This window comes from Salvelinus fontinalis, chromosome 8, assembly GCF_029448725.1.
Source record: "Salvelinus fontinalis isolate EN_2023a chromosome 8, ASM2944872v1, whole genome shotgun sequence".
Taxonomy (NCBI): domain Eukaryota; kingdom Metazoa; phylum Chordata; class Actinopteri; order Salmoniformes; family Salmonidae; genus Salvelinus; species Salvelinus fontinalis.
The window spans coordinates 10,888,442-10,912,295 of NC_074672.1; the positions used below are offsets into that span (position 1 = coordinate 10,888,442).

Below are 23,854 nucleotides of genomic sequence, written 5' to 3' on the forward strand. Positions count from 1 at the left end.
CTAGCTGGCACACCTGCAGCAGGATTGCCCTTCAAAAATACTGTCCTGCTAGAAATAACAGCATAAACAATCTCTCTCGTTTTACAATGCCTAACTAGAGAGAATTACTTCAGGTGAAGTAAATGTAGAAGCCTGGCTCCTCCCAGACAAATTGCGATGTTCAATACGGCTGAACGTTGTCTGTGACTCTCTATAGGTGGATCACTCCAGTGTTGCTGATCATTGACTTCTACGAGAAAATGGCGGTCTCATCCAAACGCAGATCGCAGATGAACAAGGTACGAATAATGTCCTCCGGGTGCCACATAAAGATGAACCGACGCTATGAAATATGCATATGATTACCATCGTGTTGCCATAGCTGGTCTTTTCCTGACCCTTCTCTCACTGAAAATACACATTTTCTTGTTTCCCATGGACAATAAAATAATTTCCCTCTCCTTCCTTTCTTCCCTCTCTCCTTCCTTTCTTCCCTCTCTCTTCCTCCCCTCCCCTCTCTCCAGTACCTGCAGCCCAATGGTAATAACTGGCGTTGGTTTGATGACCGGTCCGGCCGCTGGTGCAGCTACTCTGCCTCTAACAACAGCACTATAGACTCAGCCTGGAGGGCCGGAGAAAGCAGCGTCCGATTCACCGCGGGACGCAGGCGATACACCGTACAGTTCAACACCATGGTCCAGGTAGGAACTCTTCCTCATAGCCTCTTTTATACATGCCACTCCAACTCAAACAAAAGAACTGAGTCAACAATCAGTGAAACATTTCTTTTTTAATCATCAGACTTTGTGAATACTTAAAAAAAAAAAAAAAATCCTGGTCTTTAAAAGCATGCTCAAAGGAGAGTATTCATTGAAAGTGCTTTTCAGTTCAGTAATGGGTTTAATTTGGGTCTGGTAAACCATTTTCCTTTCTCAGATTTCTTCTAATGTTTCTATTCCAGGTGAATGAGGAGACGGGTAACCGTCGTCCGGTGATGCTCACGGTCCAGAGAGTGCCTCGCGTTCCTAAACCGGCTAAGACGGGCAGCATGACGGACTCTGAGAGAGAGGAGGGAGACCGGGGCAAGGCAGAGGAGACCCAGACAGACCCAGGTGATGACTGGACCATCTACTACTAGATGGGAGGAGCTATCGTTCTAGTATAGCCTCAAACTGGTTTATGAGAGGGAGACTGGGGCAAGGCAGAGGAGACACACAGACGCTCATGTAATGGCCTTCTAGATGGGAGACACTGTTTTAGTGATATGCACAACCCCAGTGTTTTATAAGCAGATACGGTAGATTAAAGCACATTTTCAGCTAAAGGTGAAGCCACAAACAGCCACAAACTGCACTCTGTTTATTGGCCAGTCTGAGATATGGCTTTTTCTTTACAACTCTGCCTAGAAGGCCAGCATCCCAGAGTCGCCTCTTCACTGTTGGCGTTGAGACTGGTGTTTTGCGGGTACTATTTAATGAAGCTGCCAGTTGAGGACCTGTGAGGCGTCAGTTTCTCAAACTAGACACAAATGTACTTGTCCTCTTGCTCAGTTCTGCCACGGGGTCTCCCACTCCTCTTTCTATTCTGGTTTAGTGCCAGTTTGCGCTGTCCTGTGAAGGAAGTAGGACACAGCGTTGTACGAGATTTCCTTTCAGTTTCTTCGCAATTTCTCACATGGAATAGCCTTCATTTCTCAGAACAAGAATAGTCTGAGTTTCAGAAGAAAGTTCTTTGTTTCAACAGTTTTCAGCTGTGCTAACATAATTGTAAAAGGGTTTTCTAATGATCAGTTAGCCTTTTTAAATGATAAACTTCGATTAGCTAACACAACGTGCCATTGGAACACAGGAGTGATGGTTGCTGATAATGGGCCTCTGTACGCCTATGTAGATATCCATAAAAATTCTGCTGTTTCCTACAATACAATAGTCATTTACAACAATAACTATGTCTACACTGTGTTTCTGATCAATTTGATGTTTTTTAATGGACAAGAAAATCGCCTTTCTAAGTGACCCCAAACTTTTGAACGGTAATGTGTGTATGTATATATGCCATTAGACCAGTTATACCGTTTCTGTAGTTGTGTACCATAGTAACACCCCCCTCTCTGATTCTTTCAGACTCTGCCCCAGTAGCCGTGGAGATGAGTGCTCCTAAAGAGGACAACGCTACCCCCCAACTAAAAGAGTCCTCCCCCGGTCCCTCTGCTCCCCCCGCCCCCCCTCCCACAGCCCCCTTGGACCCCACATCGGAACGCACCGGGACAGGAGGAGCCATCGTGGTGCAGGGCCTGACGGAGGATATGACCACAGTGCTCATCAGAGCCTGTGTCTCCATGATCAGTGTCCCTGTGGACCCAGACACCCTCCACGCCACACTAAGGTTCCTGTTTTACTTCTATATGGTTCTTGTTTACTTCTTGAATCTTTTTTTTGTTAGTAAAAGTGTCTGAGTTATGAAAAGCTCTAGACCGTTTAGCTGACAGTGGCTATCTTGTAGGAAGGTTGACTTGCAATGACTCTTATATGTTTGTTTTTGCCTGCCTAAACTCAGTTGGATACACTGACTGAGCCGCTGTGTCTGGATAAGGGCATCTGCTACATGACTAAAATGTACTTCTGAAATATTTTGTTAGTGTGACGAAAAGCCCTCTACAACTAAAGTTTGTTCTTCTCTTTCAGGCTATGCCTGCGCCTGACGAGGACCCACCATTACGCCATGATGTTTGCTGAGCTGAAGAGTACCAGGATGATCCTGGGGCTGACGCAGGGATCAGGGTTCAACGGCTTCACGCCCCTCGTCACCCTGCTGTTCAGACACATCATCGAGGACCCCGCCACGCTACGACACACCATGGAGAAGGTACAGGATATTAAACCTCACCCTCGCTGATACCTGCCCAGCATGCATCTCAACAGTCCTCTCCTAGAAATGGACAGGCGAAAGCTCCAACACATTGCACATCTATTATTTTGACTATTTCCTGTATTTTCTGAGCAGTGGAGCTAAAGGGAAATGGATTGGAACCCATGTTGGACTGTTGAGACACTCCTAGTCAGTGTTAAAATGTAGTGCAATATAGCCATTAGGGTTTTGCACTGAGTGACAATGACCCGTCTACCCTCTCTAGGTGGTACGGTCAGCAGTGACCAGCGGGGCGGGCAGCACCACGTCAGGAGTGGTATCAGGCTCCCTGGGCTCCAGAGAGATCAACTACATTCTGCGTGTTCTGGGCCCTGCCGCCTGCCGGAACCCGGACTGCTTTGCTGACACAGCCAACAGCTGCGTCCGCATCGCCCTGCCCGCACCTCGCGGAGCTGGTACGGGTACGTTAAAATACTCTGATCGGAAAAATTCATATTTTATACGAGTGGATAGTTGAATGGCCACGGGTCTATCTAGCTGGAAGGACCATGCAAAGCAGCGTGGTGTGGTGACAATCTTTATTAAACCACTTCTGTGTAGATCTTGGACATCGCGGACAGACCTGTGGCCATTCAACTATCCGCTTGCACATATAGCTCTCGGCTAGTTCCCTATTTTACAGTGTAACGTAACAATGTGACGTGGTTGCTCGAAGTGTTTCTCCCTTCCTTCCTCTGCTCAGCCTCAGATGATGAGTTTGAGAATCTGCGTATCAAGGGGCCCAACGCGGTGCAGCTGGTGAAGACCACCCCCCTCAAAATGTCTCCGCTGCCCCCCATCCCTGACACCATCAAAGAGGTCATCTATGACATGCTAAATGCCCTGGCCGCCTACCACGCCCCTGAAGAGGGTAAGACCCTCACACAAACACTCTTGAGTCATGGAGCCACATGATCTTAACAGAATATCTGTTAACGAAGCTCTGACATCAATGTTGCCTTGTAGCTACACCTGTGTGAAGTCTTACTTACTGTTCGAAATCTCCCCTGTAGCTGAGCGTCCAGAGGAGCGTGCGGTGGCGGTGCCCGGGGGGCAGGACCTGTGTCAGATCCTCCAGGATGTAGGCGATGACGTTTACCAGCAGTACAGACTCACCAGGCAGGGCAGTGACTTCGACTCGCAGTCCGCTTTCCATATCAACGTAAGTGTCATGTCTGGCTGGCTGTTTGTAAGAGTCGTTCTGGCCATGGTCCTGTTTCAGTAGGGCACACGGTAGCAAAAACGTTTTGCATCGGGAAAACAAAAGATATGGGTAGGTTTTCGGCCGCACCGTCTGACATCAGGACAGATTTTTCTCCGCACCCCGACCCACCTGCATAGAATTGTTTCCTGAGCTGATCTATGACCTGCCAAATATTTTTCTTAGACCTAATTGTTTTTGACTCCAGAGTAGTAGTTACACTATTATGCTATTCCCATCGTGAATACATTTTACTGCATGTCTTTAACATTCTGGATGAATGGAAACCTTGCCATGAATTAAGAATGATAGGCCTGTCTTATTTTCACAATATAATGCGGCACAATGACAACTCAAATCGCTTTGAAGAAGAACCTTCTAATTTGCCTTTCTTACCTAATGAAAGCCTATAGCCCACCTAACAATACAATACCATCAGTGGTGAGGCTGCATCTCCCCAGACTCACCATCCCCTTCTCTCCGCTGAGAAAAGGGGACACAGTCTTCAGTTAATAATGAAACTTAAGTCGTGCAGCATTATTTCTGCCTCATGCACCAATTCATGTTGTTACTCCTATGACCAGAGAAAGTTAAATATTCCTCAATATTAAAAAAGACAAGCCGCTAATAATAACAACGCAAGTTTATTGAAACACTGCTGTACTCATTGATTGCAGCTGCAATGCTGGTTGTAGTGTGACTGGAAGGATCGAACGTGCATTTCATGTCTTATAGAACTGTTGAACAAAGTGTTGACAGTGCTGAATAACAATGTAAACACAAACTTAGGCTACACATCAAAACAACAACAAATCTTTGCTGTATTCGTTGAGTCTAGTCATGGTTTTAAAAGTTTTGAAATCTCTCAATATAAACTTTGCTGTGTGTTCGAGGCTTGTTTTTAGTCTATGGTTCTGGGAAACTGTGCAGACACGGTGATCTGAGTTTTCTGATAGGCCAGCGGTAGGCCTATAGGTGCACTTGATTTGCTCTCTGGGCCTGCCGGGTAGGCGGAGTTCTGCCTTCAGACACATGAAATGGTTCAAAATGCGAAAACTTGGCCTTCCCAGCACTAAAGCTGCTGAATCAAGTGCATCTCCCGCCCCCAAAAATAGGAACGGAAGCCATTTTCGCGTGCGCTATGGAGTCGGAAAATTAACTTGGCAACGTATTGTCATGTGGTGGAAAATAACAACATAAACTCTGCACTCTGACAAATTAGGAGAAACACACAAATGGGTCTACTAATGGACAATTCCCTGCTCCACTCTCAACACAATTCTACACAACTAGCTCCTTGTTATATTCTTTTTGATTTAAAAAGTTTCTGACCCGCAATGTAATTGTTTTGAACTGCGAGAAATAATGTTTTCATTCCACCCGCCAGCTGATTGTTTTTTGGGGGGTAGGTTAATCCCGGGTGGGTGTCCGGTCCGATGCAGAACTCTTGTGTTCTTGTTGGACAAGTTCAGGTGAAACCTCTCCTTTTCAAAACGTTTATCTTGAACCGGAGTGCGAGTGTCTTGAATTAAAACATTGATATGTATGTTTTGAAAGCTGCTGTATCGGTCTAGATATATTGTGGGTCATATTTTCTCCCCCTCTCCTATCTCTCAGCCCCAGGTGTTTTCTGCAGATGGAGCGGTAGCTGACTCCTCTCAGTCTGGAACACCCCAGGGAGAAGGTGAGACCCTCCCTCCCTCCTCCTCACCTCCAGCCTCCACTGGTACTTTTACAATACACTTCTTTCCTTAGTTTGGTCAATTTGTGTGATGCTAATATACAAAATATTGTATTTAAACCAAATGAAGGAACAAAAATCGCGATTTGTCACGAGTGCCCCATCAGTGTAACATGCCTAGACACCTCTCTGCCCCTTCTCGATCCTAACTCTCTTCTCTCTCTTCCCCCCGTCCCTTTCCCTTCCCTCTCTCCCCACCTCAGCCTCTACTCCAGAGGAGAAGAAGGAGGTGGAGGGGGAGAAGGGAGCCAGCTCAGAGGAGGGTAAGGGGGCCAAGGCTAAGGCCTCCAAGCCCCTGATGCCCACCTCCACCATCCTGCGTCTCCTGGCAGAGCTGGTTAGGTCCTACGTGGGCATCGCCACCCTCATAGCATCCTACTGCTACACGGCCGGACAGTCTGAGCTCATCAAGGAGGTGGGTGGCTTCGCCTAGACTGGGCAAAACGTCCAGCTTTCACAATCTATGTAGAGTTTTACTACTGTAATACATTTGGCATAAATTGCCTCAAGGGCTCGAAGGATTTTAGGAGTTTAAACACGATGTTGACAAACTCCTGTTTTTCTCTTCCCCTCCCTGTATTGCCATAGCCACGACTCCAACCTCATTAGAGAAAATGTGGAATATATCTTGCGTTGTTTCTATTTGACCCGACTAGTCCTTTCTCTGTGTGCTGTATAGATGTATATGTATTTAATTTCTGTAGAGGTATGTACAATACATTGCGCCAGTCCTCTCCTCACCCAGGGGTCCATCTCTTCCTCTGCTACACGACTGTACTGCTCTATTTGTAATATGTTGAGTTTAAGACTTGTCGTCCTGACTCCCTTCTTGCTCTCTCTCTCTCTCTCCCCCTGCAGGACTGCAGTGTATTAGCCTTCGTGCTGGACCACCTGTTGCCCCACACCCAGAGCTCTGAGGACAAGGACACCCCGGCCCTGGCACGCCTCTTCCTGGCCAGCCTGGCAGCCGCTGGCACAGGCACCGATGCACAGGTGGCCCTGGTCAATGAGGTGAAGGCCGCACTCAGCCGGGCGCTGGCCATGGCAGAGGGCACGGAGAAACACGCCAGGTGAGGGAGTGGGCTGAGCAGGGCAGAGATTTCATAATTGTCTAAAAACAATTAAGCCGATGGTTTTTCCATGGGCTCATAAACTCTACAAAAAAAGAAACGTCCTCCCACGGTCAGCTGCGTTTTATTTTCTGCAAACTTAACATGTGTAAATATTTCTATGAACATAACATGACTCAACAACTGAGACATAAACTGATCAAGTGTCACAGACATGTGACTAACAGAAATGGAATAAGGTGTCCTTGAACAAAGGGGGGGGTCAAAATCAAAAGTAACAGTCAGAATGCAGCTGGTGGCCACACCAGATCAAGTACTGCAGTGCATCTCCTCCTCATGGACTGCACCAGATTTGCCAGTTCTTGTTGTGAGATGTTACCCAACTCTTCCACCAAGGCACCTACAAGTTCCCGGACATTTCTGGGGGGAATGGCCCTAGCCCTCACCCTCTGATCCAACAGGTTCCAGACATGCTCAATGGGGTTGAGATCCGGGCTCTTCGTTGGCCACGGCAGAACACTGACATTCCTGTCTTGCAGGAAATCACACACAGAACAAGCAGTATGGCTGGTGGCATTGTCATGCTGGAGGTTCATGTCAGGATGAGCCTGCAGGAAGGGTGCCACATGAGGGAGGAGGATGTCTTCCCTGTAAGGCACAGTGTTGAGATTGCCTGCAATGACAACAAGCTCTGTCCGATGATGCTGTGACACACCGCCCCAGGCTTTGACGGACCCTCCACCTCCAAATCGATCCCGCTCCAGAGTACAGGCCTCGGTGTAATGCTCATTCCTTCGAAGATAAATGCGAATCCGACCATCACTCCTGGTGAGACAAAACAGCGACTCGTCAGTGAAAAGCACTTTTTGCCAGTCTTGTCTGGTCCAGCGACAGTGGGTTTGTGCCCATAGGCGACGTTGTTGCCGGTGATGTCTGGTGAGGACCCGCCTTACAACAGGCCTACCAGCCCTCAGTCCAGCCTCTGTCCGCAATAAGCTGAGTGTCTGAGCACTGATGGAGGGATTGTGCGTTCCTGGTGTAACTCGGTCAGTTGTTGCCATCCTGTACCTGTGTGATGTTCGGATGTACCGATCCTGTGCAGGTGTTGTTACACGTGGTCTGCCACTGCGAGGACAATCATCTGTCCTCCCTGTCTCCATGTAGTGCTGTCTTACTGACAGTACTGACATTGCAATTTATTGCCCTGGCCACATATGCAGTCCTCATCCCTCCTTGCAGCATGCCTATGTAACGGATGTGAAATGGCTAGCTAGTTAGCGGGTACGCGCTAGTAGCATTTCAATCAGTTACGTCACTTGCTCTGAGACTTAAGTAGTGTTGCCCCTTGCTTTGCAAGAGCCGTGGCCTTTGTGGAGCGATGGGTAACGATGCTTCGTGGGCGACCGTTGTTGATGTGTGCAGAGGGTCCCTGGTTCGCGCCCGTGTCGGGGCGAGGGGGCGACGTAAAGTTATACTGTTACACCTAAGGCACGTTCACGCAGATGAGCAGGGACCCTGGGCATCTTTCTTTTCGTGTTTTTCCAGAGTCAGTAGAAAGGCCTCTTTAGTGTCCTAAGTTTTCATAACTGTGACCTTAATTGCCTACTGTCTGTAAGCTGTTAGTGTCTTAACGACCGTGCCACAGGTGCATGTTCATTAATTGTTTACGGTTCATTGAACAAGCATGGGAAACAGTGTTTAAACCCTTTACAATGAAGATCTGTGAAGTTATTTGGATATTTGCGAATTTTCCTTAAAAGACCGTTTCTTTTTTTGCTGAGTTTATAATTTACCATCCTTTATTTGTCATTTTGATGTGTGTCAAGTTGAAATTGGTAATGTATTTGACTAATGGACGGATTCATAGTGCATTCGTTATGCATTTTATCTGTCCCTGTGTGCCTAGGCTTCACTGAAAACTCCCCATTTTTCTCTCTCCCCCCCCAGGCTCCAGGCGGTGATGTGCATCATCAGCACCATCATGGAGTCGTGTCCGTCCACCTCTAGCTTCTACAGCACGTCAGCAGCCAAGACGCAGCACAACGGCATGAACAACATCATACGCCTCTTCCTCAAGAAAGGACTGGTCAACGACCTGGCTAGAGTACCGCACAGCCTCGACCTGTCCAGGTACAGACACACACCACTGATCCTCTCAAACCCCTTACTCACCCTCTTAGGAGTCACATTGCTTACTACTTTATAGTAAGGCATCAGGGAAATCTCCCCTGTGAGTGTTTCTTCCAAACAGTATGCAAAACAGCACGTTGACTGGTAGCTTGTCTTGCACGGTGCCAAAGCTGCCCCCCCCCCCCCCCAATTGATTATTGTGACGTCGCATTGCTTAAATTTTACTTAAACTGTCTAGTGGTCAAATCGCTGAATGTCTCCTCATCTCTTCCTTCCATTGAGGATGTTTTTCTCGGCCTTCCGGGTGGCGCAGTGGTCTAAGGCTGTGCCACCAGAGATTCTGGGTTCGAGCCCAGGCTGTCGTAGCCGGCCGCGCCTGGGAGGCCCATGGGGCGGCGCACAATTGGCCCAGCGTCGTCCGGGTTAAAGAGGGTTTGGCCGGCAGGGATATCCTTGTCTCATCGCGCACTAGCGACTCCTGTGGTGGGCCAGGCGCAGTGCACACTGACTTGGTCGCTAGGTGTACGGTGTTTCCTTCGACACATTGGTGCGGCTGGCTTCCGGGTTGGATGTGCATTGTGTCAAGAAGCAGTGCGGCTTGCTTGGGTTGTGTTTCGGAGGACGCATGGCTCTCGACCTTCGCCTCTCCCGAGTCCGTTAAGTTCATGTTTTAAGTATCCCTAAGGAACACCTTGCTGACTGTCTGAATAAAAAGGAGCATACGGTCTTGTGCTCCTACAGGCTCTCAGTAATGGAAAGTGGCAGCTTGAGTAATACAAATGAAAACTGTCACACAACACATTTGTAATGGGGATCTTGAACAATACTTGGACATTTTATTATGTTGGTGTTTTATTTGTCTTTAAAGAAAAGGGGGAGATTGTTAAGATCGTGTTTTAAGTATCCCTATACTTCTGTTATTATGGGGCTAATACTCAGTCAAGAGTGCGCCTGCGCAGGGAGTCTGCTCGTTGATGGACCTAGCCTTGAGTGTAATGGCTACCTTGTAGTGTGTTCATATAGTATAGTAAACGTTGTTAAACTGGAACCTTGTCGTTGTGTCATTTCGAGTTAACATCCGTGTGGGAGTTGCAGCGATGAGACAAGACTGTAACTACTACCAATTGGATACCACGAAATTGGGGAGAAAAAAGGGGTAAAATTAATAAATAAAATGAGAATGGTTTTTCTCACCATTGACTTGTTATCTCAGTCCCAACATGGCAAACACAGTGAATGCAGCTCTGAAGCCCTTAGAGACTCTGTCCCGCATCGTCAACCAGCCCAGCAGCCTGTTTGGAGGGAAGGGGGGATCCAGCAAGAACAAGGCTGAGCACGACACTGTGGGAGCCGCCAGGGACTCCAATAGCAACACACAAGGTACCACAGGTGATGCGTGCGCACACGTTTGCACTCATAAACACATACACATGTAGTAACAAATATGTACACACTACACACAGACACCCACATGTTCCCCAGTACCACAGGGAAATAGGAAACTCACATTTGCACTGTTCTTGGCTTACTGTTCATCTCACTGAATCCATTTTCTTTGCAGGTGACTCTGGTGAAGCTGAGGGGACTCTGGTGGAGGGCAGTCACAGGGTCCAGGGGACAGACAGTGACCTGATGGACGGAGAGACGGAGGGAGACACAGCGGTCATCGCTGGACAGCCGGAGGTGCTCAGCACAACGGCCATGCAGGTGGAGAACGAGCTGGTGGATCTGATAGACGAACTGTTGGAGAGAGACGCTGGCGCCGTCAATAGCTCCATTATCGGTAAGCAGGGAGTCTGGAATCCAGGAGTCTGTTGAAAAGGGTGAAACGTTACAAACCATTCAATTAGAAAAGCATTTTCTAGAACATAATTGGGGTCTCATTTCACCTCTCTTTAAATCTGCAACATTCTAAATGGAAATGTCTTTCCAGATTTCTATTAAATATGACCGATTATTCATTTATTTATTTTTTGTGAATGCGTATAGACCACTGACCGGCCAGCTCATCATCCTCAGGAGGATGATCTCATCATCTAGGGGGAAATGGCAATCATTTGAGAGAATGGGTTGAGTTGGGTTTTGTTAGGGTCTTTTTCTCGGATTTACGCTTTGGCCACATGAGTATAGGAGTCAATAACAATTTTTGGGTACGAGTTAACAGAATATAAACTTTGAAAACAAATGTTACTTTAATGTTTCACCTGTCTGAATACACCACTGGACTCATCAGTGAAATGGCATGGTGTAGAAGAACGAGGCGGTCACATTCAAAACATAGTCTTGTTTCTGATTGGTTGTTTGCTCTGTAACTCAGTGGGACGTGGCAGTGGTGAGGATGAATCACAAGAGGACGTGTTGATGGATGAAGCACCCTCCAATATCAGTCAGGCTTCTACTCTACAGGCCAACCGAGAAGGTAAGTGCTGGTTTTGATATTTTATTTTCACATTATCCTCTCCAACATGGTTCTGACAATTATGGTGTAGCGTAACCAGGCCAGCACAGTACAGCTTGGTGTGGCTCTGTCGTAAAAAATACATGAAATATCTATTTAATTCATTTTATTTAGTTAAATGGGGTTATTAGGGTGAAAAGGGTTCAAGTGTGTTGGGTGGTTTGGTCTCACTCACTGTCCTCTCTCCTTCTTCTCCTACCGTAGACTCTATGAACATCCTGGAGCCTGAGGATGAGGAGCACACGCAGGAGGAGGACTCCAGTGGCAGCAACGATGAAGAAGACAGCCAGGATGAAGAGGAGGAGGAAGAAGAGGAAGAGGAGGAGGATCAGGTGAGGAAGAGTTTGAAGACTCTGGAAGGAGTGTTTCTTTGTGTTCAGTTACCTTGTCTGAGTCGTGAGGATTTGCATCGGCTCCGGCTTAGCGGGCTATTATACAGGACCCCTGTTATCGAACCGGCTTGGTGACATTCGATTGGTATCCATTTACTTACTTCAGAATGAGTTTTGTAATGGAAAAAATTAATTGTAAAGAAAGAAAAAATTGTCTAAATATGCCATGTTCTGTTTCTCAGGATGATGAAGAAGGAGATGAGGATGATGACGATGAAGGTTCGGAGATGGAGCTGGATGAAGATTTCCCAGACATCAACGCTGCGCCACACATCCGCTTCGAGAGGTTTGACCGCGACGATGACCTCATCATAGAGTTTGACAACATGTTCTCCACCACCGGTGAGTCATATTGGTGTTTTTATTCCTCTTTGTTTTTCATAGTCTTTGTTTTGAATGTATGGATAGATTTAGAAGGCAGCTTCTATGTTATTGAGCTGGGCCCATATATTTATAAAGCGTCTCAAGGGTAGGAGTGCTGATTTAGGATCAGTTCCCCCTGTCCATATATTCATAATCTAAAAGACCGAACTGATCCCGGATTGGCATCCCTACTCTTAGACGCTTTATGAATACGGGCCCTGATTTCTCAAAGTAGTTTGTCTCTTTTTTTAAATCCTAATGAACAACTAACACTAAAGACATAGACTTACGAATAGCTACGTAGCAATAGCCAATATTATAATAGCCATATAGCAGTATGTAGAATGACGGGGTTGTGTCACTACGTGTCCCCCTAATGTCTGCAACTGTTCTCTCTGTTTATCGTGTTCCCATCAGCTGACATCCCTCCCTCCCCAGGCAACATCCCCAGCTCTCACCCCCTGATGGTGCGTCACGCCGACCACGGCTCCTTAACGCTGGGCGGAGCTGGCACCAACAACCGCCTGGCGCAGGGTATGGGTCGTAGCCAGAGAACGCTACGCCAGCTCACCGCCAACACGGGCCACACGATACACGTCCACTACCCCGGGAACAGACAGCCCAACCCCCCACTCATCCTGCAGAGGTGAGACGGAGATGCTACAATGAATGAATGGGACTTTTCCTAGGTCATGGGTCAGGTTCTGTCAAACATTTTAAGCAGCTTTTGATTTGGTACGTACAAAGGAACCAACGTACAAAGGAACCAATGGAATAGTCCGCCAAATGCTAAATCAATCGCACCTCAAAAACAAAGTATTGAGTATAGTTGCTGTACTCGTGTATCCATTTCTAAGGTCATAGGTTCTGAAAGTGTTTGTTCATGTCGGCGCGTTAGAGAATATGATTCAGTGTGTGAATGTTTATGTATCAGTGTTGTAAGACGATCAACTGCTGTATATTAAATGTGTATGTGCCTTCTCTCTCCTCCCCTCCAGACTGCTAGGTCCCAGTGCTGCAGCAGACATCCTGCAGCTGTCCAGCTCTCTGCCCCTTCAGTCCCGCGGCCGCGCACGTCTCCTGGTGGGTAACGAGGACGTGCACATCATCGCCCGCTCCGACGACGAGCTGCTCGACGACTTCTTCCACGAGCAGAGCAGCACCGGAGGACAAGCAGGTATGACACTCGCTGTCCACCAGTCCAGTCTACTATATGGGCCGCTTTACCAGACCCAAGTTAGCTCTAGTTCTGGACTTAGAAATACATGTCATTGGAGAAGGAGTCCAGAACTAGGCTGAATCTATTGGAAACTGTCCCTAGGTGCTTAGTCTGTGCTGGGAGCCCAAGCTTTGATTGGATTATGTTGAATTCATCTCAAATATATATCTTTCCAGGCACTCTGTCCAGTATCCCCACTGCCTTAACCCGATGGACTGATGAGTGTAAAGTACTGGACGCTGAGAGCATGCACGACTGTGTAGCAGGTACAACAGTCTTCTACTAGTCTGCTGTTGGACTACTGAGAGAATATGATTTTCTGTGATTCTCACATTGTTGCTGATTCATACATTTACTCATGAAGACTTATAGATGTACGCACACACACTGTACACCCCAGCCCATCCCTCTAACCCTATCTCTCTCCTTCCCAGTGGTGAAGGTTCCTATCCTGCAACACTTGGAGACCCTGAGAGACGAGGAGCTGGAGGAGAGGAGGGAGAAGAAAAGACGCCAGCTGGCGGAGGAGGAGGAGGCTAAGCAGAACGACAGGAGGACAGGAGGAGAGGAGGCCAGGGAGCAGAGTCTACAGGGCTCGGGACTGGGGACGGTCAACGGTGCGGCTGGAGAGACCACTGCTGGTACTGGCACCTTGTTTTTAAATGAGAACACTATACTAAGTATAATTTTTTTATAAGAGCGCAAGTGCTTTTACCGGATTGAGGCTAACTTTGAACCCTTGTGCAAAAGTGAATCCTTTCTTTCCAGATAACTTTCTGTTCACATTTTCTGTCTTTTTTCTGTGCATGTTTGAATGGACTCTGGCCCAGTAAGTGTCCTCTGTCTGGACCCTCTTGAAGCCAGCAGACAGACGGACAGACACAGAGTAGCGTGCTGTGGGGTGAGGTAGTAGTTTGTATAGTTTTAGGATCACACCAGATCTGGGAGATAACTATACAGTCTACTGTCTTTCCCACGGCAACGCCAAGACGACCCAGAGGATCCTATTACCATGGAAACCACGGCACTGACATCTTGGCTTGGACGTTTACTCTGCAACTAATAGTTGGGGGGGGGGAATGTTACTGATACTGTAGTTACATTTACATTTTAGTAATTTAGCAGATGCTCTTATCCAGAGCTACTTACAGTTGTGAGTGCATACATTTTCATACTGGTCCCCCCGTAGGAATCTGGCGTTGCAAGTGCCTTACTCTACCAAGTGAGCTACACGGTGATGTTGCTATGTAACCTAATGTGCTTGTGTGTGCTTCTGTGCGTATGTTATACGGATGTGGAACCCATACCCTTCTGTGGCTGTGCTGTGGTGAGGTAGTAAGTTGTGTTGTTGTTGGGGATCAGGATAGTGCGCCCCGTACGGGAGATAACTATACAACTTACTGCCTTCCTCAGTGCTGCCCAACTCACAGCAATCTCACTCAGGACAAAATAAGCTTTAGCTCATTGATATCATTGTACCCCTCTAACTCGGTGCTCCCCAAACCTCTCCTTGGTTCCCCCAGCCAGTTTCCCATATTTAATCTATTCTAATACTAGCACACTTGTAGGACCTGTCTCTGTACTTTATATGTAACTGAAGTGGTGAACCTATAGCTCACTATTCAGTTTGACTCATCCCTCCTGTTCTGTGTGTTGTTCCATCAGAAGGTCAAGTGAACCTAGGACTCCCGAACTTGCTAACTATTCTCTGTTCTGTGTCTCCCCTGGCTCAGAAGGTGAGGCCCAGGGCAGTGGTGTGTCGTGTCTGGACCCCCCTCGGGTCTCGGATGGTTTCCTCACCGCTCCCCCCTCAGGAGAGGTCACCCCCACAACCCCCGCCCCCCACGAACAGGCCCTGGTTTCCCTGGAGACTGCCATCAGCCAGCAGGTCCACCAGCCAATCGCAGACCTTCTCCTGGCCAATTCGCTGGCTGTCCTGGCAGGGGCCGGTCTTCCTGCCCTTGCAGCGGCATCCGATAGGCCGACCTGCGAAGTGGAGGCGTCACAGATGGAAATGTCCCCGGTGCCCACTATTGGTGAGAGAGGAGGAGCGATGGATGGAGGCGGGGAAGGTAGACTAGGCAGGGAAGGTAGACTAACTTTGAAACTGTAAGAAGTGTGTTCGTTTTAGCTTTCCCAGCGCACCGGTTGGTGGAGTTTGCACATTTGAGACCATTCCGTTGGTCTCATCCACCCAGGGCACCAGGGTAGCTAAACGAATGCACCCTCTTTCACAGAGTGACTGATGAGCAGTAAGGGCACACATCTGTATCTGCAGTGATGATGTTGACTAAGCGGTCTCCTTTTGAATATAGCCATCATGGCTAGCGTGACCGTATTACCACCATGACGGCAGTCAAGTTCCAAGTGACCAGTTAGTCACAGTAATTAGGCTTCTCCAAGCTCTGATGCTGCTGATGGTCATTATTAGGATACCAAACTTGCTAACTTCCTGGTACTAAGCACTCTATTGTCCCTCTAATCACTCTGACATGAATGCAAATGAAATGGAAAATCTAATCAAACACTTCATTAGAGCTCACAAGCTCATGTTGTGCAACATTTCTATAGGCTATGCAATTGTGTGAGAAAAAGGAATGATGGCCTCTATTAAAAAGAGGGGGCTCCCATCAGCTTTCCATAGGCTAGGCCTACTATATCTATTTCACAACTTTCCTAATATTAAGCACATTGCTTCTCTTTACAACAGGAGTATAGTCTACCTGGCTGGCATGAAAATTAACCACGGGTAAAGCGTCCTCCATCCCTTTAAGTGCATGTATTTTTTCCCTCTGCCAGTTTCAAGACAGGTGCTTAATATAATGGTCCATTCAAATTTCACACTTATACTAAATAATATATGTAAAGACAAGGTTAATCAAGGATAGTCTGATGAAGAATAGTCTGACAATATTAGCGTATAACTTTTTGGAATGTCTATTTCTCATAGAATAGGTAAACTTTTGTACGATGGGGGATAGTAGATTGACATAGGCTAGTGCTTTTGCTGTTTGTTAGGTGTATTCATCTTGTTGGCTGACGAAAAGTAAATGTGGACAGTTCTTTCAATATCTTCAATATGCACCTCGGAATTTGATAAGGACACACGCAGTTGCGTCCACGATGTGTCTGTCTTCACTTGTAGCCTGTGAGAAAGACCGGATCATGTGACGGGCATTGGCTAATGATAATTGGGTCATGTGAGTGAGCAGTCCTTCAGGGCACGCAGCCGGGAGAAGGGAATTATAATTATTATATTCAGCACAAGGGACCAATGGCCACTGGCCGCAAAAGGCATGGATTTTTTTTAGGGGGCATTACGGCCGCACAAAGGGGAAGCCGCCGGGAAGTTTGAGGCATTTTCTCAAGTGCTTGTCAAATTGTGAAGGAGACTGGTTAAGTGTGTGCAGCCTAAGCAAAAAACTAAGCAGAGCTCATGCCTTTCATTTCTTTAAAAAAATAATCATTAGTCGGATCATGAAGCCTTAGAATGGATTAAAAATCAAAACATATAACCCAACGTTTGTATCACAACCAAAGTTGCATAATTAACTCTAAATTAAGCATATAGGAGATGCTGTTTCTTTGTTAACAGCTCAACACAGAATAGCTGCATGTGCAACACTCCCACATCGTTTGGAGAAAATATACTTTCTATTTTATTCAGTTGTATTCTTCATACTATAAAATAAAGCCACAGAATTCGAAGCAAATCTTGTCTGCTAAATGAACTAGTGTAACCCACAGCCATTTGGCATAGCCAGATCAGGGCCTAACATAAGGACAACTCAGCGTATGCTATTCTGTTCTTCTGAAATGGACTACATTTTCTTCATATCATTCTTCTTTAGACCCGTCTAAAATACATAATGGATTTATTGTGAAGGTGTAGGCTATATTACATGGATTTATTAGACTTTATAAAATGTAGATGTTCCAAAGGTCTGCATTTGTGACTTGTAGGCTGTGTGTGGAAGCCAGGAGATGTTAAATGGGTTTGTTAATTAACGGTCAATTACTGTGCGACGGGCAGTTATTTGCTTGACAATCACCGGCTGACAAAATGTCATGAATGCCACAGCCCTAATCATGGCTAACGACACATTGCTTCAAAGTGTCGTGCAGATTTTGCAACGGAGCATATGTGTTCATGCAACCACGTTGTTGCCGTCAGACTATGCATAGTTGTTTAGTATATTAACTGACCATTTTTCTTCTCTCTCCTCCCCTCTTCTCCCATATTTTCCTCCCCACTCCTTTCACTCATTCTTCTCCTCTCCCCGATCTCCACCCAGCCTCCCTGAGTCCAGACATCGTGGAGACCGCTGAGCCTGCAGCGGTGGGCGTGTCACTACTGGAAGGGTCTCCCATGGATACCAGTAGCCCCGCATCTGCCACGCAGGAAGAGCCCGTCCCCAACCCCACCCAGGCTGTCCATCTGCCACAGGAGCTGTCAGGGAGTGGAGATGGCGGACTGACGGCCAGGCAGACAGACGGGGAGTCAGGGTGAGGGTCTTGGCGGGCAATACTAACGATACGTTCCATATTCAAACCCTAGCCCCTACCCCATAGGCACTTCTCTAGATCTAAAATATTTGGATAGGTGTATATCAAACATGAACAAAATTATACCTAACCTATCAGAGGTCAAGATGGAGCAACTACTGTAACATATTACTTATACCAATGTGATCTGTTCAGATCTAATGTGATCTAGGCAGGGACTCTGAGGGGAAGATGAGCTCTCTCTGTCTCCCTCGCTCATGCTTTGCCCCTCTGTAGCTCCACCTCTGTCTCCTCCCCTGGAGAGACCATGCCCCGGAGTGACAGCGCAGACAGCCAATCCCAGGCCATCCAGGAAGAGCTCTTCCCATCCACCAGCAATGAGGATGAGGACCCACTGGCAGGTAAGAAGAATCTCATTGGCTGGATTCTCTGGCCCCTCTACCTCAGTGGTGGGCATTCCTCCTGGAGAAAGCACATGTTTTCCAACCCGATGCTCACACATGGTTCTTCTAATCACCTGTTGCTCATCAAGACCTTAATTGGACCTTGATTGTTAGAGCAAAAGCATGCATACGTTGTAGCTCTCCAGAAGGAGGGTTGGCCACCCTTGTGTTACGTCATGCACAGTAGAGCCCTACACTAACCCCCCCCCCCTCCAGGCATCAGTCTACCAGAGGGTGTAGACCCATCCTTCCTGGCAGCTCTTCCAGAGGACATCCGTCGTGAGGTGCTCCAGAACCAGCTGGGTATCCGACCCCCAGCACGCCCCCCTGCCGCGGCCACCCTCCCCTCCACCACTGCCCCCGTACTGGGAGGAGGACCAGGGGTCACAGAGGTCAGCCCTGAGTTCCTGGCTGCCCTGCCACCCGCCATACAGGAGGAGGTGAGGAATGAAAATACATCACCCTAATAATCATCCTGTTATGTATTATGACTTGTCTTGTAAATTATCTATGTGGGGCTTAAAATTGAGCTTAAATACACTCCATGGTCATACGTATGTGGACACCCTTCAAATTTGTGGATTCGTCTATTTCAGCCACATCCATTGCTGACAGGTGTATAGAGTTGAGCACACAGCCATGGAATCTCCATAGACAAACATTGGCAGTAGAATGGCTCGTACTAAAGAGCTCAGTGACTTTCAACGTGGCACCGTCATAGGATGCCACCTTTCCAACAAGTCAGTTTGTCAAATGTCTGCCCTGCTAGAGCTGCCCCGGTCAACTGTAAGTGCTGTTATTGTGAAGTGGAAACAACGGCTCAGCTCTGAAGTGGTAGGCTCCACAAGCTCACAGAATGGGACCGCCGAGTGCTGAAGCGCGTAGCGGGTAAAAATCGTCTGTCCTCAGTTGCAACACTCTCTACCGAGTTCAAAACTGCCTCTGGAAGCAACGTCAGCACAATAACTGTTCGTCGGGAGCACACAAGCCTAAGATCACCATGCTCAATGCCAAGCTTCGGCTGGAGTGGTGTAAAGCTCACCGCCATTGAACTCTGGAGCAGTGGAAGCACGTTCTCTGGAGTGATGAGTCACGCTTCACCATCTGGCAGTCCGACGGACTAATCTGGGTTTGGGTATGACAGGAGACCCACTACCTGCTCCAATGCATAGTGCCAACTGTAAAGTTTGGTGGAGGAGGAATAATGGTCTGGGGCTGTTTTTCATGGTTTGGGCTAGGGCCCTTAGTTCCAGTGAAGGGAAATCTTAATGCTACAGCATATGACATTCTAGATGATTCTGTGCTTCTAACTTTGTGGCAACCGTTTGGGAGAATGCCCTTTCCTGTTTAAGCATGACAATGCCCCCGTGCACAAAGCAAGGTCCATACAGAAATAGTTTGTCGAGATCGGTGTAAAAGAACTTGCCTGGCCTGCACAGAGCCCTACCCTCAACCACATCGTAGACCTTTGGGATGAATTAGAACGCCGACCGCGAGCCAGGCCTCATCTCCCAACATCAGTGCCTGACCTCACTAATGCTCTTGTGGCTGAATGGAAGCAAGTCCCCGCAACAATGTTCCAACATCTAGTGGAAAGCCTTCCCAGAAGAGTGGAGGCTGTTATAGCAGCAAAAGGGGGGACGAACACCGTAATAATGGCCATGGTTTTGGAATGAGATGTCCACATACTTTTAGCCATGTAGTGTACATGTTTATGAGTAGTGTAGCGAGGGGAAGATTTAGTGATCTTGGTCTAACGCCTAACATTTCCATTATACTCAAGCTGTTGAAGCCTCTGTGTGGCCTTAGGAAGACTTAATGAATGCTTTAAAGACTTAATACGTTTTTTCAAAATTGGGATCATTAGTTAAAGTCTCTCCTCTCCCCAGGTCCTGGCCCAACAACGTGCTGAACAGCAGCGTAGAGAGCTGTCCCAGCAGCCCACGCAGGGCGACATTCCCCTGGACCCCGTCACCTTCATCCAGACCCTCCCATCGGAGCTGCGGCGCTCCGTCCTAGAAGACATGGAGGACAGCGTGCTGGCCGTCATGCCCCCGGACATCGCCGCCGAGGCAGCCGCGCTGCGCCGGGAGCAGGAGGTGAGTGTAAGATTCAAACGTTTTACTACACACTAGCACCAAGTAACAAAAGTGAACTTGCATAGAATAACTTCAAAAAATAAAATTACAAAAATTATAAAGTTCTGTTCCGGCTACATAATATACTGGGATATTCATGATTGCATGTTTTGTAAATTTGACATCCCCAGGCTCGTCAGAGACAGCTGATGCACGAGAGGCTGTTCGGCCATAGTTCCAGCTCGGCCCTGTCGGCCATCTTGAGGTCGCCTGCCTTTACCAGCCGCCTGGGGGGCAACCGAGGGGTACAGTACACCCGCCTTGCCGTGCAGAGAGGCGGGACCTTCCAAATGGGAGGGGCCAACCAGAGCAGGTGAGAGGGCGAGGAATGGTCTGAGGATAAAGTCTGTGAGAGATGAGTCTGTTTAAAGTGTGTGTGTATGACCTCTTATGACTAACCTGTCCTCTCCCCAGACCGTCCAGTTCCAGTGTGGACTCTCTGCTGCGTCTGCGCGGTCGTCTGCTCCTGGACCACGAGGCATTGTCCTGTCTCCTGGTCCTCCTCTTTGTAGACGAACCCAAACTCAACACCAGCCGTCTGCACCGCGTGCTCCGCAACCTGTGCTACCACTCCCAGACGCGTGGCTGGGTCATCCGCAGTCTGCTCTCCATCCTGCAGCGCAGCAGCGAGAGTGAGGTTTGTGTCGAGACCACCCGCCTGGAAGACGCCAGAGGCAAGAGGACTGCTGCCGGTCAGGGAGGTTACGGCGGGAGTAAAGGATCTACGACTGCAGCAACCGCTTCCGCCTCCCTCTCTTCCTCCTCCTCTTCCTCCTCTCTGGAGCTTCTCAACCGGGTGGAGTCTCGTAGCTCCTCCCAGCTCTCTTGGCTGTCCGTTTCCATGGACGCGGCGCTAGGATGCCGTACAAACATTTTCCAGATCCAGCGAGCGTCGGGACGGAAGCATGCCGACCGGCACTCTGCGGGGGGGACGTCAGGAGGGTCCGGGGGGACCCTGGGAGGAGGGGTACAGGGGGGTGCGGCGGGGATGACTTGTGCAGGTGGAGGAGGGTCGACCGTACACATCCACCCCCAGGCCGCCCCTGTGGTCTGTCGACACGTACTGGATACTCTTATCCAACTGGCCAAGGTAGGAGACTGTTTTGTACTCTGGATGGGTGGTGGACACGTTACTGCTCACGTCTGTCATTCATCTTGGGGGTCCAAAAACTTTGTGCTGATTTATGAATGGTGTGTTTGATGGATAACTGCCAGTTGACCAGAGCTTTTGTTTGAAAATGTCAGGAAAATTGTGAGTTGGCAATGTAATGTGTGTGTCTCTTAGTTAGTCCAGGTCATTAATCTAATGTGTTGCTATCTTATCTCCAGGTGTTCCCCAGTCACTTCACCCAGCAGCGCTGTAAGGACATGCTCTCCTCCTCCACATCTGAACTAGACTCCCGTCTGTGTGCTGCTGCCTCTATCGTCACCGGAACAGCAGGAGGAGGCTCTAGATCCACCCAGACCTCTTCCAACACCCCCTCCTCAGCCCAGAACTCCCTGGGCGGGGGCGCCTGTGGCGCGGCCATCACCCCCCAGTCCCTTGGCATCTCTACCGACTTCTGGGACCTGCTGGTGAAACTGGACAACATGAACGTGTCGAGGAAAGGCAAGGCCTCCATGAAGACTCTTCCCCTGGGGGCGGGAGGGGAGGCAGACGGGGCTCAGTTCAGCCTGGAGGCTTCTCCGCTGGGCCAGCTGATGAATATGCTGTCCCACCCAGTGATACGACGCTCCTCCCTGCTAACCGAGAAGCTCCTGCGTCTCCTCTCCCTCATCTCCATCGCCCTGCCCGATAATAAGGCTACGGAAGTCCCTGCCGGACACCCGACACCGCAGACCGCCGGTGCAGCCGTCGCTCCTCCAGGCTCTGTCTCCGCCTCTGCTCAGGGGACCACTGTAGGGGTGGTCTCAGGTGTCGGGGTGGTGTCGGGGGCCTCGGTAGTGGCTGCAGCGCAGGGCTCGTCCTCAGGGACAGGCCAGACCTCTACAGCTATAGTGTCTATACCCACAACTACTGGAGCCAGCGCCACAGGTGAGAACAACTAGCATCTTCACAAGCAATACACTGACATCACTTTCTATTTGAGTGGGTTGAGAAAACATCAACTGTATTGTCCCAGATGGGAATTTAGTCTTACAAGCGCTGCTGCTTACACATAGTACACAGCACATAATACCCACGGAGCAATACTAAGGGCTGTGGTAATGTTTATCTACGTGCGCCCTACAAGGTAACGCACCATAGTGGAAGAGAATATTGATGCTTGTGTTTTGTCCCGACAGGGAAGCATAGAGCGACCGTGCTCTGTGTTGAAAGTGACACCAAGCTGGCCTCCACTGGACTCACTGAGAAACAACTACAGCTCTCTGTCGAGGTACTGAATGACCACTAAAACTAACACTGGATCCCTAACTGGGAAAGCTAATCGCTCTCTACGTGTCTAGATGCATCTGTTGGTGTAAGAGTTAAGTCACTTTCAGTTGCCCGGGCACAAAGGTCAATTCATTGCTGTGTCTGAAATGGCACTGTGTTCCCCCTACAGTGCACTCCTTTTGACCAGAGCCTAGGAAGTTCCTCCCGGTTTCAGTCAGTTTTCTTCTGTTTGGAACCTAATGAATAACACTCTTCCCCTTCCCTTTCTCAGGTGCTGACCAGTCACTCGTGTTCAGAGGAGGGTCTGGAGGATGCAGCCAACATCCTGCTCCAGCTGTCCAGAGGAGATGGAACCACCAGAGACACTGTGCTCCGTCTGCTGTTGAGTGGGGCTAGACACCTGGGATACACACTCTGCAAACAGATTGGTACACACACTTAACACACCGTGCTGTCTACTAGCCTCATGGGCTAGACACCTGGGAGACACACTCTGCAAACAGATTGGTACACACACTTAACACACCGTGCTGTCTACTAGCCTCATGGGCTAGACACCTGGGATACACACTCTGCAAACAGATTGGTACACACACACACACACACACACACACACACACACACATCGTGCTGTCTACTAGCCTCATGGGCTAGACACCTGGGAGACACACTCTGCAAACAGATTGGTACAAACACACACACACACACACACACACACCGTGCTGTCTACTAGCCTCATGGGCTAGACACCTGGGAGACACACTGCAAACAGATTGGTACAAACACACACACACACACACACACACACACACACCGTGCTGTCTACTAGCCTCATGGGCTAGACACCTGGGATACACACTCTGCAAACAGATTGGTACACACACAACACACCGTGCTGTCTACTAGCCTCATGGGCTAGACACCTGGGAT

At 48.5% G+C, this 23,854-nt stretch overlaps 1 protein-coding gene across 18 annotated transcripts in view; it reads left to right on the plus strand.

Annotated features, from left to right (window-relative positions):
* huwe1 (HECT, UBA and WWE domain containing E3 ubiquitin protein ligase 1) overlaps positions 1-23,854 on the plus strand; it is a 77,227-nt gene that overhangs the window by 42,014 nt on the left and 11,359 nt on the right. For 9 of the 18 annotated variants that reach the window (XM_055930986.1, XM_055930978.1, XM_055930994.1 and 6 more), the window contains 31 exons: positions 197-278; positions 504-680; positions 941-1,091; positions 2,103-2,364; positions 2,664-2,844; positions 3,113-3,308; positions 3,590-3,757; positions 3,900-4,048; positions 5,705-5,813; positions 6,032-6,243; positions 6,687-6,898; positions 8,846-9,028; positions 10,242-10,417; positions 10,590-10,811; positions 11,346-11,447; positions 11,691-11,818; positions 12,061-12,220; positions 12,659-12,887; positions 13,240-13,418; positions 13,637-13,726; positions 13,895-14,101; positions 15,194-15,496; positions 17,756-17,966; positions 18,243-18,367; positions 18,626-18,849; positions 20,299-20,514; positions 20,679-20,860; positions 20,962-21,637; positions 21,877-22,582; positions 22,834-22,925; positions 23,196-23,352. In XM_055930986.1, coding sequence (XP_055786961.1) covers positions 197-278; positions 504-680; positions 941-1,091; positions 2,103-2,364; positions 2,664-2,844; positions 3,113-3,308; positions 3,590-3,757; positions 3,900-4,048; positions 5,705-5,813; positions 6,032-6,243; positions 6,687-6,898; positions 8,846-9,028; positions 10,242-10,417; positions 10,590-10,811; positions 11,346-11,447; positions 11,691-11,818; positions 12,061-12,220; positions 12,659-12,887; positions 13,240-13,418; positions 13,637-13,726; positions 13,895-14,101; positions 15,194-15,496; positions 17,756-17,966; positions 18,243-18,367; positions 18,626-18,849; positions 20,299-20,514; positions 20,679-20,860; positions 20,962-21,637; positions 21,877-22,582; positions 22,834-22,925; positions 23,196-23,352 — 6,467 coding nt within the window. The remainder of the gene's footprint in view (positions 1-196; positions 279-503; positions 681-940; positions 1,092-2,102; positions 2,365-2,663; positions 2,845-3,112; positions 3,309-3,589; positions 3,758-3,899; positions 4,049-5,704; positions 5,814-6,031; positions 6,244-6,686; positions 6,899-8,845; positions 9,029-10,241; positions 10,418-10,589; positions 10,812-11,345; positions 11,448-11,690; positions 11,819-12,060; positions 12,221-12,658; positions 12,888-13,239; positions 13,419-13,636; positions 13,727-13,894; positions 14,102-15,193; positions 15,497-17,755; positions 17,967-18,242; positions 18,368-18,625; positions 18,850-20,298; positions 20,515-20,678; positions 20,861-20,961; positions 21,638-21,876; positions 22,583-22,833; positions 22,926-23,195; positions 23,353-23,854) is intronic. The other 9 variants (XM_055930982.1, XM_055930981.1, XM_055930989.1 and 6 more) reach the window with 9 other exon arrangements.